Consider the following 13,912-nt stretch of genomic DNA (forward strand, 5'->3'; position numbering starts at 1 on the left):
AAAAACAGCTTCAAACATAAATAAGGACCTGTAGCTGATTGAACAGACAACAGAGGAGGTGGGAGAACAGGAGCTCTGCCCAGTCAGACAGACGGGAGCGCCGCCCAGTCAGACAGACGGGAGCACGGCCCAGTCAGACAGACGGGAGCACTGCCCAGTCAGACAGACGGGAGCGCCGCCCAGTCAGACAGACGGGAGCGCTGCCCAGTCAGACAGACGGGAGCACGGCCCAGTCAGACAGACGGGAGCGCCGCCCAGTCAGACAGACGGGAGAGCCGCCCAGTCAGACAGACGGGAGAGCTGCCCAGTCAGACAGACGGGAGAGCGGCCCAGTCAGACAGACGGGAGCGCCGCCCAGTCAGACAGACGGGAGCGCTGCCCAGTCAGACAGACGGGAGCACGGCCCAGTCAGACAGACGGGAGCGCCGCCCAGTCAGACAGACGGGAGAGCCGCCCAGTCAGACAGACGGGAGAGCTGCCCAGTCAGACAGACGGGAGCGCCGCCCAGTCAGACAGACGGGAGAGCCGCCCAGTCAGACAGACGGGAGAGCTGCCCAGTCAGACAGACGGGAGAGCCGCCCAGTCAGACAGACGGGAGAGCCGCCCAGTCAGACAGACGGGAGAGCTGCCCAGTCAGACAGACGGGAGCGCTGCCCAGTCAGACAGACGGGAGAGCGGCCCAGTCAGACAGACGGGAGCGCTGCCCAGTCAGACAGACGGGAGAGCCGCCCAGTCAGACAGACGGGAGCACTGCCCAGTCAGACAGACGGGAGAGCCGCCCAGTCAGACAGACGGGAGCGCTGCCCAGTCAGACAGACGGGAGCGCCGCCCAGTCAGACAGACGGGAGCGCCGCCCAGTCAGACAGACGGGAGCACGGCCCAGTCAGACAGACGGGAGCACGGCCCAGTCAGACAGACGGGAGCACGGCCCAGTCAGACAGACGGGAGAGCTGCCCAGTCAGACAGACGGGAGCACGGCCCAGCCAGACAGACGGGAGCGCTGCCCAGTCAGACAGACGGGAGCGCGGCCCAGTCAGACAGACGGGAGAGCTGCCCAGTCAGACAGACGGGAGCACGGCCCAGTCAGACAGACGGGAGCACTGCCCAGTCAGACAGACGGGAGAGCTGCCCAGTCAGACAGACGGGAGCACGGCCCAGCCAGACAGACGGGAGCACTGCCCAGTCAGACAGACGGGAGCGCTGCCCAGTCAGACAGACGGGAGCGCTGCCCAGTCAGACAGACGGGAGAGCTGCCCAGTCAGACAGACGGGAGAGCCGCCCAGTCAGACAGACGGGAGCACGGCCCAGCCAGACAGACGGGAGCACTGCCCAGTCAGACAGACGGGAGCGCTGCCCAGTCAGACAGACGGGAGCGCTGCCCAGTCAGACAGACGGGAGCGCCGCCCAGTCAGACAGACGGGAGCACTGCCCAGTCAGACAGACGGGAGCGCTGCCCAGTCAGACAGACGGGAGCACGGCCCAGCCAGACAGACGGGAGCACTGCCCAGTCAGACAGACGGGAGAGCTGCCCAGTCAGACAGACGGGAGAGCCGCCCAGTCAGACAGACGGGAGAGCCGCCCAGTCAGACAGACGGGAGCACGGCCCAGCCAGACAGACGGGAGCACTGCCCAGTCAGACAGACGGGAGCGCTGCCCAGTCAGACAGACGGGAGAGCGGCCCAGTCAGACAGACGGGAGAGCCGCCCAGTCAGACAGACGGGAGCGCTGCCCAGTCAGACAGACGGGAGAGCTGCCCAGTCAGACAGACGGGAGAGCCGCCCAGTCAGACAGACGGGAGAGCGGCCCAGTCAGACAGACGGGAGAGCCGCCCAGTCAGACAGACGGGAGAGCCGCCCAGTCAGACAGACGGGAGAGCTGCCCAGTCAGACAGACGGGAGCACTGCCCAGTCAGACAGACGGGAGCACGGCCCAGTCAGACAGACGGGAGAGCCGCCCAGTCAGACAGACGGGAGCGCCGCCCAGTCAGACAGACGGGAGAGCCGCCCAGTCAGACAGACGGGAGAGCCGCCCAGTCAGACAGACGGGAGCGCGGCCCAGTCAGACAGACGGGAGAGCCGCCCAGTCAGACAGACGGGAGAGCCGCCCAGTCAGACAGACGGGAGAGCCGCCCAGTCAGACAGACGGGAGAGCTGCCCAGTCAGACAGACGGGAGAGCTGCCCAGTCAGACAGACGGGAGCGCTGCCCAGTCAGACAGACGGGAGAGCTGCCCAGTCAGACAGACGGGAGAGCCGCCCAGTCAGACAGACGGGAGCACTGCCCAGTCAGACAGACGGGAGAGCCGCCCAGTCAGACAGACGGGAGAGCTGCCCAGTCAGACAGACGGGAGAGCGGCCCAGTCAGACAGACGGGAGAGCCGCCCAGTCAGACAGACGGGAGAGCGGCCCAGTCAGACAGACGGGAGAGCCGCCCAGTCAGACAGACGGGAGAGCCGCCCAGTCAGACAGACGGGAGCACTGCCCAGTCAGACAGACGGGAGCACGGCCCAGTCAGACAGACGGGAGCGCCGCCCAGTCAGACAGACGGGAGAGCGGCCCAGTCAGACAGACGGGAGAGCCGCCCAGTCAGACAGACGGGAGCGCGGCCCAGTCAGACAGACGGGAGAGCTGCCCAGTCAGACAGACGGGAGAGCCGCCCAGTCAGACAGACGGGAGCGCGGCCCAGTCAGACAGACGGGAGAGCCGCCCAGTCAGACAGACGGGAGAGCCGCCCAGTCAGACAGACGGGAGAGCCGCCCAGTCAGACAGACGGGAGAGCGGCCCAGTCAGACAGACGGGAGCGCTGCCCAGTCAGACAGACGGGAGAGCCGCCCAGTCAGACAGACGGGAGAGCCGCCCAGTCAGACAGACGGGAGCACTGCCCAGTCAGACAGACGGGAGAGCGGCCCAGTCAGACAGACGGGAGCGCTGCCCAGTCAGACAGACGGGAGAGCGGCCGAGTCAGACAGACGGGAGAGCCGCCCAGTCAGACAGACGGGAGAGCGGCCCAGTCAGACAGACGGGAGAGCCGCCCAGTCAGACAGACGGGAGAGCGGCCCAGTCAGACAGACGGGAGCGCTGCCCAGTCAGACAGACGGGAGCACTGCCCAGTCAGACAGACGGGAGAGCGGCCCAGTCAGACAGACGGGAGAGCCGCCCAGTCAGACAGACGGGAGCGCCGCCCAGTCAGACAGACGGGAGAGCTGCCCAGTCAGACAGACGGGAGCGCTGCCCAGTCAGACGGGAGAGCCGCCCAGTCAGACAGACGGGAGAGCGGCCCAGTCAGACAGACGGGAGAGCCGCCCAGTCAGACAGACGGGAGCGCCGCCCAGTCAGACAGACGGGAGAGCTGCCCAGTCAGACAGACGGGAGCGCTGCCCAGTCAGACAGACGGGAGCGCTGCCCAGTCAGACAGACGGGAGCGCCGCCCAGTCAGACAGACGGGAGAGCGGCCCAGTCAGACAGACGGGAGCGCTGCCCAGTCAGACAGACGGGAGCGCCGCCCAGTCAGACAGACGGGAGAGCCGCCCAGTCAGACAGACGGGAGCGCTGCCCAGTCAGACAGACAGGAGAGCCGCCCAGTCAGACAGACGGGAGCGCTGCCCAGTCAGACAGACGGGAGCGCTGCCCAGTCAGACGGGAGAGCCGCCCAGTCAGACAGACGGGAGAGCGGCCCAGTCAGACAGACGGGAGAGCCGCCCAGTCAGACAGACGGGAGCGCCGCCCAGTCAGACAGACGGGAGAGCTGCCCAGTCAGACAGACGGGAGCGCTGCCCAGTCAGACAGACGGGAGCGCTGCCCAGTCAGACGGGAGAGCCGCCCAGTCAGACAGACGGGAGAGCGGCCCAGTCAGACAGACGGGAGAGCCGCCCAGTCAGACAGACGGGAGCGCCGCCCAGTCAGACAGACGGGAGAGCTGCCCAGTCAGACAGACGGGAGCGCTGCCCAGTCAGACAGACGGGAGCGCTGCCCAGTCAGACAGACGGGAGAGCCGCCCAGTCAGACAGACGGGAGAGCCGCCCAGTCAGACAGACGGGAGCGCTGCCCAGTCAGACAGATGGGAGAGCCGCCCAGTCAGACAGACGGGAGCGCTGCCCAGTCAGACGGGAGAGCCGCCCAGTCAGACAGACGGGAGAGCCGCCCAGTCAGACAGACGGGAGAGCGGCCCAGTCAGACAGACGGGAGAGCCGCCCAGTCAGACAGACGGGAGAGCCGCCCAGTCAGACAGACGGGAGAGCGGCCCAGTCAGACAGACGGGAGAGCCGCCCAGTCAGACAGACGGGAGCGCTGCCCAGTCAGACAGATGGGAGAGCCGCCCAGTCAGACAGACGGGAGAGCTGCCCAGTCAGACAGACGGGAGCGCTGCCCAGTCAGACAGACGGGAGCGCTGCCCAGTCAGACAGACGGGAGAGCCGCCCAGTCAGACAGACGGGAGAGCCGCCCAGTCAGACAGACGGGAGAGCCGCCCAGTCAGACAGACGGGAGAGCCGCCCAGTCAGACAGACGGGAGAGCGGCCCAGTCAGACAGACGGGAGCGCTGCCCAGTCAGACAGACGGGAGCGCTGCCCAGTCAGACAGACGGGAGAGCGGCCCAGTCAGACAGACGGGAGAGCGGCCCAGTCAGACAGACGGGAGAGCGGCCCAGTCAGACAGACGGGAGAGCGGCCCAGTCAGACAGACGGGAGAGCCGCCCAGTCAGACAGACGGGAGCGCCGCCCAGTCAGACAGACGGGAGAGCCGCCCAGTCAGACAGACGGCAGAGCGGCCCAGTCAGACAGACGGGAGAGCGGCCCAGTCAGACAGACGGGAGCGCCGCCCAGTCAGACAGACGGGAGCGCCGCCCAGTCAGACAGACGGGAGAGCCGCCCAGTCAGACAGACGGGAGCGCCGCCCAGTCAGACAGACGGGAGAGCCGCCCAGTCAGACAGACGGGAGCGCCGCCCAGTCAGACAGACGGGAGAGCCGCCCAGTCAGACAGACGGGAGCACTGCCCAGTCAGACAGACGGGAGAGCCGCCCAGTCAGACAGACGGGAGCGCTGCCCAGTCAGACAGACGGGAGCGCGGCCCAGTCAGACAGACGGGAGAGCCGCCCAGTCAGACAGACGGGAGCGCTGCCCAGTCAGACAGACGGGAGAGCGGCCCAGTCAGACAGACGGGAGCACTGCCCAGTCAGACAGACGGGAGCGCTGCCCAGTCAGACAGACGGGAGAGCCGCCCAGTCAGACAGACGGGAGCGCTGCCCAGTCAGACAGACGGGAGCGCGGCCCAGTCAGACAGACGGGAGAGCCGCCCAGTCAGACAGACGGGAGCGCGGCCCAGTCAGACAGACGGGAGAGCCGCCCAGTCAGACAGACGGGAGCGCTGCCCAGTCAGACAGACGGGAGCGCCGCCCAGTCAGACAGACGGGAGCGCGGCCCAGTCAGACAGACGGGAGCGCGGCCCAGTCAGACAGACGGGAGAGCCGCCCAGTCAGACGGGAGAGCCGCCCAGTCAGACAGACGGGAGAGCCGCCCAGTCAGACAGACGGGAGCGCGGCCCAGTCAGACAGACGGGAGAGCCGCCCAGTCAGACGGGAGAGCCGCCCAGTCAGACAGACGGGAGAGCCGCCCAGTCAGACAGACGGGAGCGCCGCCCAGTCAGACAGACGGGAGAGCCGCCCAGTCAGACAGACGGGAGCACTGCCCAGTCAGACAGACGGGAGAGCGGCCCAGTCAGACAGACGGGAGAGCCGCCCAGTCAGACAGACGGGAGCGCTGCCCAGTCAGACAGACGGGAGCGCGGCCCAGTCAGACAGACGGGAGCGCGGCCCAGTCAGACAGACGGGAGCGCTGCCCAGTCAGACAGACGGGAGAGCTGCCCAGTCAGACAGACGGGAGAGCCGCCCAGTCAGACAGACGGGAGCGCTGCCCAGTCAGACAGACGGGAGCGCGGCCCAGTCAGACAGACGGGAGCACGGCCCAGTCAGACAGACGGGAGCACTGCCCAGTCAGACAGACGGGAGAGCGGCCCAGTCAGACAGACGGGAGAGCCGCCCAGTCAGACAGACGGGAGCGCCGCCCAGTCAGACAGACGGGAGCGCGGCCCAGTCAGACAGACGGGAGCGCGGCCCAGTCAGACAGACGGGAGCGCGGCCCAGTCAGACAGACGGGAGCGCTGCCCAGTCAGACAGACGGGAGAGCTGCCCAGTCAGACGGGAGAGCCGCCCAGTCAGACAGACGGGAGCGCTGCCCAGTCAGACAGACGGGAGAGCGGCCCAGTCAGACAGACGGGAGCGCTGCCCAGTCAGACAGACGGGAGCGCTGCCCAGTCAGACAGACGGGAGAGCCGCCCAGTCAGACAGACGGGAGCGCTGCCCAGTCAGAGAGACGGGAGCGCTGCCCAGTCAGACAGACGGGAGAGCGGCCCAGTCAGACAGACGGGAGAGCCGCCCAGTCAGACAGACGGGAGCGCCGCCCAGTCAGACAGACGGGAGCGCCGCCCAGTCAGACAGACGGGAGCGCCGCCCAGTCAGACAGACGGGAGCGCTGCCCAGTCAGACAGACGGGAGAGCGGCCGAGTCAGACAGACGGGAGCACTGCCCAGTCAGACAGACGGGAGAGCGGCCCAGTCAGACAGACGGGAGAGCGGCCGAGTCAGACAGACGGGAGAGCCGCCCAGTCAGACAGACGGGAGAGCTGCCCAGTCAGACAGACGGGAGCGCTGCCCAGTCAGACAGACGGGAGAGCCGCCCAGTCAGACAGACGGGAGCGCTGCCCAGTCAGACAGACGGGAGAGCGGCCCAGTCAGACAGATGGGAGAGCCGCCCAGTCAGACAGACGGGAGAGCGGCCCAGTCAGACAGACGGGAGAGCGGCCCAGTCAGACAGACGGGAGAGCCGCCCAGTCAGACAGACGGGAGAGCTGCCCAGTCAGACAGACGGGAGCGCCGCCCAGTCAGACAGACGGGAGCGCTGCCCAGTCAGACAGACGGGAGCACTGCCCAGTCAGACAGACGGGAGAGCCGCCCAGTCAGACGGGAGAGCCGCCCAGTCAGACAGACGGGAGCGCTGCCCAGTCAGACAGACGGGAGAGCCGCCCAGTCAGACAGACGGGAGAGCCGCCCAGTCAGACAGACGGGAGCGCTGCCCAGTCAGACAGACGGGAGCACTGCCCAGTCAGACAGACGGGAGAGCGGCCCAGTCAGAGAGACGGGAGCGCCGCCCAGTCAGACAGACGGGAGCGCTGCCCAGTCAGACAGACGGGAGCGCTGCCCAGTCAGACAGACGGGAGCGCTGCCCAGTCAGACAGACGGGAGCGCTGCCCAGTCAGACAGACGGGAGAGCGGCCCAGTCAGACAGACGGGAGCGCTGCCCAGTCAGACAGACGGGAGCGCTGCCCAGTCAGACAGACGGGAGAGCTGCCCAGTCAGACAGACGGGAGCGCTGCCCAGTCAGACAGACGGGAGCGCTGCCCAGTCAGACAGACGGGAGCGCTGCCCAGTCAGACAGACGGGAGAGCTGCCCAGTCAGACAGACGGGAGAGCCGCCCAGTCAGACAGACGGGAGAGCCGCCCAGTCAGACAGACGGGAGAGCGGCCCAGTCAGACAGACGGGAGCGCTGCCCAGTCAGACAGACGGGAGCGCTGCCCAGTCAGAGAGCTGGCCAGTTGGGTGGGAGGAATGAGTTACTTCTTTCACCAATAAAGTTGACGATGAGATTTAGCACAGGTACGGTTTACCTCTCCAAACTGCAAACTGCTGGGCTCAGAAGGCGATGGATCAGCATTTGGTACCTGGTTAAAAATCTGAAAAGAGAAGCAACATGTTGGTATAAATTTTGCCTCGTTTCCTCCTTCCTCCCGCTGTTCCCGGCCGGGGGGGGGGGGGGGGGGCTGTAATCTGCGGCTCATTCAGGATTCAGGTGTGGCCCCAACCTTGATCGATTGAATACATTTTCATTGTTTTTTTTTTAATGGTTTGTATCATTTTTCAAACATTTATTAATACTCAACTTGTGAGAATTAACCTTTTTGTAAAAACCTTGAAAAATGTTGAAATGTGTCTTGGTCACATTCTTTGTTATTACTGGCAGGAGTTACAGCAGTGCGGCTCTTCACCTATTCACTTTTGACGACTTAATTATTAAAATTGCCAAACCTTACCCCCACGGTAGATGTGGAGATGTTTCCACTTGTGTGTGTGTGTGTGTGCGTGCGTGTGCGTGTGGGGGGGGGGGGGGGGGAGATGAGTGACTCGCTTCCTCAAGGATTGGTTATGGGGAACTTGCTCCCACAGGGAATGGGGGGAATATGGAACTCGCTCCCACAGGGAATGGGGGGTAATGTGGAACTCGCTCCCACACGGAATGGGGGGGAATATGGAACTCGCTCCCACAGGGAGTGGGGAGAATGTGGGACTCGCTCCCACAGGGAGTGGGGAGAATGTGGGACTCGCTCCCACAGGGAATGGGGGAGAATGTGGGACTCGCTCCCACAGGGAGTGGGAAGAATGTGGGACACGCTCCCACAGGGAGTGGGGAGAATGTGGGACTCGCTGCCTCAGGGAATGGGGAGAACGTGGAACTCGCTCCCACAGGGAGTGGGGAGAACGTGGGACTCGCTCCCACAGGGAGTGGGGAGAATGTGGGACTCGCTCCCACAGGGAGTGGGGAGAATGTGGGACTCGCTCCCACAGGGAGTGGGGAGAATGTGGGACTCGCTCCCACAGGGAGTGGGGAGAATGTGGGACTCGCTCCCACAGGGAGTGGGGAGAATGTGGGACTCGCTCCCACAGGGAGTGGGGAGAATGTGGGACTCGCTCCCACAGGGAGTGGGGAGAATGTGGGACTCGCTCCCACAGGGAGTGGGGAGAATGTGGGACTCGCTCCCACAGGGAGTGGGGAGAATGTGGGACTCGCTCCCACAGGGAGTGGGGAGAATGTGGGACTCGCTCCCACAGGGAGTGGGGAGAATGTGGGACTCGCTCCCACAGGGAGTGGGGAGAATGTGGGACTCGCTCCCACAGGGAGTGGGGAGAATGTGGGACTCGCTCCCACAGGGAGTGGGGAGAATGTGGGACTCGCTCCCACAGGGAGTGGGGAGAATGTGGAACTCGCTCCCACAGGGAGTGGGGAGAATGCGTAACACACTCCCACAGGGAGTGGGGAGAATGCGGAACTCGCTCCCATAGGGAGTGGGGAGAATGTGGAACTCGCTCCCACAGGGAGTGGGGAGAATGTGGAACTCGCTCCCACAGGGCGTGGGGAGACTGCGGAACTCGCTGCCTCAGGGAATGGGGAGAATGTGGGACTCGCTCCCACAGGGAGTGGGGAGAATGTGGGACTCGCTCCCACAGGGAGTGGGGAGAATGTGGGACTCGCTCCCACAGGGAGTGGGGAGAATGTGGGACTCGCTCCCACAGGGAGTGGGAAGAATGTGGGACACGCTCCCACAGGGAGTGGGGAGAATGTGGGACTCGCTGCCTCAGGGAATGGGGAGAACGTGGAACTCGCTCCCACAGAGAGTGGGGAGAGTGTGGGACTCACTCCCACAGGGCGTGGGGAGACTGCGGAACTCGCTGCCTCAGGGAGTGGGGAGAATGTGGGACTCGCTCCCACAGGGAGTGGGGAGAATGTGGAACTCGCTCCCACAGGGAATGGGGAGAATGTGGAACTCGCTGCCTCAGGGAGTGAGGAGGGTGTGGGACCTGCTCCCACAGGGAGTGGGGAGAATGCGGAACTCGCTCCCACAGGGAGTGGGGAGAATGTGGAACTCGCTCCCACAGGGAGTGGGGAGAGTGTGGGACTCGCTCCCACAGGGAGTGGGGTGAGTGTGGGACTCGCTCCCACAGGGAGTGGGGAGAGTGTGGGACTCGCTCCCACAGGGAGTGGGGAGAATGTGGGACTCACTCCCACAGGGAGTGGGGAGAGTGTGGGACTCACTCCCACAGGGAGTGGTTATGGGGAACGGCAGATATCTTGAAGGAGATACACACGAGAGAGAGAAAATAATTGAGGGATTTGATGAAAGGGTATGATGCAGAGGCACTGGAGCGGGCTTGTATAAAAGAAGCATGATAGATAAGAGCAGACGGGCTGAATGGCCTGTTTCTGGTCTGTACATGCAGTGTAAACAAGGCACTGTCGACTGGTACCTGGGCTTGTGCGGTTCCCTCTGGGTTTGTCTCTTCCACAGGTTGAGAGTTCTCTGCTGGGCTTCCTTCAGAGGGCTGCGATCCTTCACCTATAACAAAAGAAAGGCAAGTATTTTGTATCTGTCCTCACAGTAAAAGTCAAGGAAAAGCATTCAGAGAATGGAAAATCAAGAGGGAAAGGGGAGGGAGGAACTTTATCAGTCACTGCTGGAGAAACAGTTCCAGGAAAACTAAAGAATGACAAGTCTCCTGGACCCGATGGTCTGTATCACAGGATCTGAAGGGAAATGGCTGCTGAGATCACAGGTGCATTGGTTGCAAACTTCCAAATCTCCTTATTCAGGAAGGTTCCAGCAAATTGGAAAACAACAAACGTAACATCACCTTTTAAGAAGGGACACACACACAGAAAGCAGTAAACTATAGACCAGTTAGCCTAACGCCTGTCACTGGGAAAATGCTAGAATGTGTTGTACGTGATTAAAGAGATTGTATTGGGACGCATAGACAATAATACAATCATTTATTAAAGCTCGTTGTGGGCTTTTAAAAAAAATAATTTTAGAGTACCCAATTCATTTTTACCAATTAAGGGGCAATTTAGCGTGGCCAATCCACCTAGCCTGCACATTTTTGGATTGTGGGGGTGAAACCCACGCAGACACGGGGAGAATGTGCAAACCCCACACGGACAGTGACCCAGAGCCGGGATCGAATCTGGGACCTTGGCGCCGTGAGGCAGCAGGGCTAACCCACTGCGCCACCGTGCTGCCCTCTCGTTGTGGACTTAACAAGCAGGGTGAATACAAGGGAACCTGTAGATGTAGAGTATTTGGATTTCCAAAAGGTATTTGATAAGGTGCCACAGGGAAGGTACCGACAGGCACAACACAAAGAGTTTGGATGATACATTAGAATGCATAGCGGATTGGTGACCTACCAGGAAACAGAGTCAGGATAGGTGAGTAAATTGTAGAGTGAAATCAGTGGGGGGGGATCCTGTCCTTCACCCACCAATCCTCCTCCCCTCCTCTCCCACCCATCTCACCTCCCCCTCCTTTTCCAACCACATGGGTCATCGCTCAGTGGGCTTTACTCTCACCTTGGGAGTCAAAAGGTCAAGAGCTCACGTCCCAATCCATGGTGTGAACCCAATCCAGACAACACACTCCCAAGTGCACTACCGAGGGAGTGCTGCACAGTCAGAGGTGATTTCTTGCAAATTAGGTTAAAGTGAAGCCTCGTCCACCTTCACTTGTGGATTAAAATATCTTGTTGTGCTACCGGTAGGGTAGGGGAGTTCTTCCCCAGTGTCCTGGCCATTATTTGTCACCCAATCACATGAATTGAAAAGAGATAATCCGGTCATGATCATACTGCTGTTGGCAGGAGTTTGCCCTGGCCAGTTAGTTGCCATATTCCCTACACTACCACAGAGATTACACTTAAAACAAAACATGCTGTGGGGCCTCCTGAGGTCATTAACGGTGCTACAGAAATGCACGTCTATCTTTAGGCCACCTCGGGAAGCACAAGGGCTTAGCCACCTCTGGAAGCACAAGGAGCCCGAGGGAAAGAGGAGAAGGAATATGTTATAATAGCCAACAATGGCTGCAAAGGACCATACCTGGCAGTGGTACAAAAAGGTTGGTGGGAATGGGCATCGGTGCCAGGGGGGCGAACAGGTCCACGGGGGGCAGCAGTACCCCACCAGGCCTCGACCCACTGGGATTCAGGACATCCACATATCGAGCCTTTGTACCTGTTGGGGTGTGGTGTGGGAAGAGAGAATGCAAATCAGTTAAACAGGATTCATATGAAGATATTCTGCAGACTAGACAGGTTCAAAATATTTTGTCAATTAGAAAGTGGAGGAGCCGAGAGATTTAAGGGCCTGTACAGAATTACTAAACGGCGAGTGGACAGGTAAACTGGTTTAAATTTATGTATTCCTGCTGCCTCATGGCGCCGAGGTCCCAGGTTCGATCCCGGCTCTGGGTCACTATCCCCGTGTCTGCGTGGGTCTCACCCCCACAATCCAAATATTTTTTTAAAAATCAATTTATAGTACGCAATTCATTTTTTACAATTAAGGGGCAATTTAGCGTGGACAATCCACCTACCCTGCACATCTTTGGGGTTGTGGGGGCGAGAGGGAGAGATCACGAGAGAGAGATCACGAGAGAGAGATCACGAGAGAGAGATCACGAGAGAGAGATCACGAGAGAGAGATCACGAGAGAGAGATCACGAGAGAGAGATCACGAGAGAGAGATCACGAGAGAGATCACGAGAGAGAGCGCGAGAGAGAATGTGAGCGAGAGAGCGCAGAGAGAGAGATCGCGAGAGGGAGAGACCGCGAGAGGGAGAGACCGCGAGAGGGAGAGACCGCGAGAGGGAGAGACCACGAGAGGGAGAGATCGCGAGAGGGAGAGATCGCGAGTGAGACAGATCACAAGAGAGACAGATCGCGAAAGATCGCGAGAGAGAGAGAGAGAGATCACGAGAGGGAGAGATTGCGAGATTGCGAGAGGGAGAGATCGCGAGATCGCGAGAGGGAGAGATCGCGAGAGGGAGATTGCGTGATCACGAGAGGGAGATTGCGAGAGGGAGAGATCGCGAGAGGGAGAGATCGCGAGTGAGACAGATCACAAGAGAGACAGATCGCGAAAGATCGCGAGAGAGAGAGAGAGAGATCACGAGAGGGAGAGATTGCGAGAGGGAGAGATCGCGAGATCGCAAGAGGGAGAGATCGCGAGAGGGAGAGATCGCGAGAGGGAGAGATCGCGAGAGGGAGAGATCGCGAGAGGGAGATTGCGTGATCACGAGAGGGAGATTGCGAGAGGGAGAGATCGCGAGAGGGAGAGATCGCGAGAGGGAGAGATCGCGAGTGAGACAGATCACAAGAGAGACAGATCGTGAAAGATCGCGAGAGAGAGAGAGAGAGATCACGAGAGGGAGAGATTGCGAGATTGCGAGAGGGAGAGATCGCGAGAGGGAGAGATCGCGAGAGAGAGATTGCGTGATCACGAGAGGGAGATTGCGAGAGGGAGAGATCGCGAGAGGGAGAGATCGCGAGAGGGAGAGATCGCGAGATCGCGAGAGGGAGAGATCGCGAGATCGCAAGAGGGAGAGATCGCGAGGGAGAGATTGCGTGATCACAAGAGGGAGAAATCGCGAGATCGTGAGAGGGAGAGATTGCGAGAGGGAGAAATCGCGACATTGCGAGAGGGAGAAATCGCGAGATTGCGAGAGGGAGAAATCGCGAGATCGTGAGAGGGAGAGATCGCGAGATCGCGAGATCGCGAGAGGGAGAGATCGCGAGATGGAGAGATCGCGAGATGGAGAGATTGCGAGATCGCGAGAGGGAGAGATCGCGAGATCGCGAGAGGGAGAGATCGCGAGATGGAGAGATCGCGAGATGGCGAGAGGGAGAGATCACGAGAGGGAGAGATCGCGAGATCGCGAGAGGGAGAGATCGCGTGATCACGAGAGGGAGATCGTGAGAGGGAGAGATTGCGAGAGGGAGAAATCGCGAGAGAGTGAGATCGCTCGAGTGAGATCGCTCGAGAGAGAGTGAGATCGCTCGAGAGAGATCGCGAGAGAGAGTGAGATCGCGCGCGAGAGAGAGATTGAGATCGCGAGAGAGAGTGAGATCGCGAGAGAGTGAGATCGCGAGAGAGGGAGATCGCGAGAGAGGGAGATCGCGAGAGAGGGAGATCGCGAGAGAGGGAGATCGCGAGAGAGGGAGATCGCGAGAGAGGGAGATCGCGAGAGAGGGAGATC

The 13,912-nt window shown here is 61.5% G+C and overlaps 1 protein-coding gene across 13 annotated transcripts in view; it reads right to left on the reverse strand.

Annotated features, from left to right (window-relative positions):
• sec16a (SEC16 homolog A, endoplasmic reticulum export factor) overlaps window positions 1-13,912 on the reverse strand; it is a 115,069-nt gene that overhangs the window by 9,204 nt on the left and 91,953 nt on the right. For 11 of the 13 annotated variants that reach the window (XM_072488894.1, XM_072488892.1, XM_072488903.1 and 8 more), the window contains 3 exons: window positions 11,755-11,889; window positions 10,128-10,216; window positions 7,715-7,780 (listed from right to left, as the gene is read on the reverse strand). In XM_072488894.1, the coding sequence (XP_072344995.1) occupies window positions 7,715-7,780; window positions 10,128-10,216; window positions 11,755-11,889 (290 nt within the window). The remainder of the gene's footprint in view (window positions 1-7,714; window positions 7,781-10,127; window positions 10,217-11,754; window positions 11,890-13,912) is intronic. The other 2 variants (XM_072488900.1, XM_072488899.1) reach the window with 1 other exon arrangement.

Source organism: Scyliorhinus torazame, chromosome 22 (assembly GCF_047496885.1).
Source record: "Scyliorhinus torazame isolate Kashiwa2021f chromosome 22, sScyTor2.1, whole genome shotgun sequence".
Classification (NCBI taxonomy): domain Eukaryota; kingdom Metazoa; phylum Chordata; class Chondrichthyes; order Carcharhiniformes; family Scyliorhinidae; genus Scyliorhinus; species Scyliorhinus torazame.